This window comes from Bison bison, unplaced genomic scaffold (genome assembly GCF_000754665.1).
Source record: "Bison bison bison isolate TAMUID 2011002044 unplaced genomic scaffold, Bison_UMD1.0 scf7180017854252, whole genome shotgun sequence".
NCBI lineage: Eukaryota > Metazoa > Chordata > Mammalia > Artiodactyla > Bovidae > Bison > Bison bison.
Genome location: NW_011484825.1, coordinates 29,460 through 32,265, shown reverse-complemented (window position 1 = coordinate 32,265; position 2,806 = coordinate 29,460). Strand labels below are relative to the sequence as shown.

Sequence of the window (2,806 nt, the reverse complement as noted above, 5' to 3'; positions counted from 1 at the left end):
ATTATAATTATAAATAATACATATTATATAATAATGTATATAAATATGTATTATATATTTACATATTATACAATATAGATATATGTTTAATATATTAATTAATACAATTAATATCAATTAATATATAATACATATATTAATTATATACTACATTTTATAATATTATAATTATTTATGCTAATTTTTACTAGTTATTATAAATTATTACTAGTAATACCTTCAGAGGGCAGAGAGCTGGCACAAATAAACCTTTAATAGTCTTTATTTATTGAGCATGTGCCAGGTGGTGGCACTGTTCTATATGCCAGAATTATAGCCATGAACAAAAATAAAGTTTGCCCTCATGGAGTGTATAAGTCTAATATGGGAGACGGGCAGTGAACAGACATAAATATATAAAATATGTTGTGGTTAGTGTTGTAGAGAAAAGTAAAGTAGGGGAATTAGATAGAGACTGGTGGGGTGGGCTGGGGATGTTGCTATTTAGGTGACGTGGTCACAGAAGGCCACTTTAATATGGTGACATTGTGGCAGAGACCTGGAAAAAGAAAGAGATTGCATTGGTTATCTCTTGCTGTGTAACAAAGTGTTTCAGATCTTAGCAGTTTACAAGAAACAGATCACAGTTTCTGGAATTCAGGAATCAGGGTGGTGCTTCAGGCTGAAGATATTCTGGGAAGTTGCGATGAAGCTGGGGCTGTGGTCTCATCTGTAGACTCGGTGGGGCAGGGAAATCATCCATTTCCAGGCTCACTCACATGATTACAGAGTGGGCAGGAGGATGATCCCTTTCCAAGCTCACTCACATGGTTATTGGCAGCCCTCAGTTCTTTCCCCTGTGGTATTCTCCATGGGGCTGCTTCATGACACAGCAGCTGGCTTCCCCTGGGTAAAGCGATCCAAGAGAGGAAGAGAGAATGAGAGATCAGGAGTGCCCAAGATGGGAGCCACTGACTGTAACCTAGTCTTGGAAGTGACATCCCATCACTTCTGCATGTTTGGTTTATTAGAAGCAGGTCACTAGGTCTACACACACTCCTGCATGTTCCGCTCATTAGAAGCCGGTCACTAGGTCTATTCACACTCAAGGAGAAGGGATTATGCAAGGCCCTGCATACCAGGAGGTAGGGGGTCACTGAGGGCCATCTTGGAGGCTGCCTGTCACAGGGAGTGAGCTTTGTAGATATCTGGGGGAAAAGCATTCCAGGCAGAAGGAACAGCCAGTACAAAGTCCCCAGAGTAGTTCTAGGGACGGCAGAGGGGCTTACTGGCTGGAGGCTGGCATGAGGTCAGAAAGGAAATGGGGGCAGGGGTGGTACTAAATCTGTAGGGTCTCATGGGACATGGTGAGGCTTCTGATTTTAGACCAAATGGGATGGAAAGGGTTCAAAGGAGGAGCAGTGGAATCTGATTTTTCTTTTAAAAATATGAGTTAGACTCAGACTGCTGGATGGAGGTTCAACTCGGGGAGAATGGGGATGAGGGAATGATCAGGAAAGGAAGGAGGGAAGCTATTGCAATAATGTAGACAAGAGAGACTGGTGGCTTAGCAGTGGAGGAGAACTGCTTGGACTGTGCCTGTATCTGCAGGTACAAGTGTCAGGATTCTGCGATGGATTGGTGGCAGGGAAGATCCTATAGGTTTTCTCCCTGGGGCGTGAAGAAACACTGCCTTTTATTTGTCATAAGCTGAGCCCAGTAAAGGTCTACTTTTTCATCCTTCCTCCTTCCCCATCCCCTCTAATACCTTAGGGGTCAGGAATTAGCTGTGCATGAGTTTTTTTTCAGGGAATGTATAAGGGGCAACTTGAGCTGTGCCTGCCCTCCTCCTTGTCCTATGAAAACAGTGCCTTATGGGTTTGGAATCTGGATGCTGTGTAATGTGGCATGGGTCCCCACCGCAGGGAGAATTTCCAGCAGCCCAGGGCCTCTGCTTGTTGTATATTCACCCTTCTTCCTGTTCCTGCCAGAGCACCAGTTTACTGCGTACACATTCTGGCAGCCTGTAAACTGAGCCTCTTGAGAGATTCAGGGTGTGCCTTGGGCATGTGGTGTCTTCAGGGACCTTCCCATCTTGTAGGGGAGAGAAAGCCTGTACATCAGTCTTTGTGACCTGGGATGGAAACTGACCAGTGCTCTCCAGGGGGGACAGCTAAAGCGCTTTGGGGTCCCGAAGAAGAAAAGATCCCTTGCAGGTGGGATTTTAAGGAGGGCTTCCTGGAGGAGAAGGCATTTGCACAGAGCTTTAGAAATGGGGAGATGCTATCAGGGAACCCTGTGGAGGGCAGCGCTTGAGCAAAGACCAGGTGGGGTAGTGGGAAGGTCGAGACTGCAGAGCTCCACTTCGCTGCCTCGTGCGCTCCTGGAGCCTTCTGCTGGCACCCTCTGCTGTGCTTACGTGGCTCTGTACCTCTCACCTCCAGGGCATCATTAACTTGGGCACCAGTGAGAACAAACTCTGTTTTGACCTGCTGTCCAGACGGGTAAGTCCCACTCACCTCTGAGCGGCATCCCCAGCTCCGAGGGGCTGTCTTTTCTGGGATTCCCTGGAATGCTCCCCCCAGAGAGCCGGCTGCTTGCCTCAGTTGCCCCAGTCTTGGAGTCAGGAGACCCACCTCTGCCTTGGGGACCACGTTCTCTGCCATCTGGGGTGAGTTACTTCCTGACTCTGATTCTGCTGCTTCTCCTCTTCTGGCTCTTTCCCGCCTCAGCCCCTCCTGCTGGCTGGGTCCCTGCTCTCAGGGGGAGACACTCAGTGACGTGTGGTCAGTGTTTAATGACTGGCCCTGGGGCAGGAGAGGTCCTA

General features: G+C 47.5%; 1 protein-coding gene across 1 annotated transcript in view; it reads left to right on the top strand.

Moving 5' to 3' along the window:
- ACCS (1-aminocyclopropane-1-carboxylate synthase homolog (Arabidopsis)(non-functional)) overlaps window positions 1-2,806 on the top strand; it is a 22,470-nt gene that overhangs the window by 5,025 nt on the left and 14,639 nt on the right. Inside the window, 2 exon segments of the mRNA XM_010856247.1 lie at window positions 2,424-2,493; window positions 2,496-2,799. Of these exon segments, the coding sequence (XP_010854549.1) occupies window positions 2,424-2,493; window positions 2,496-2,799 (374 nt within the window).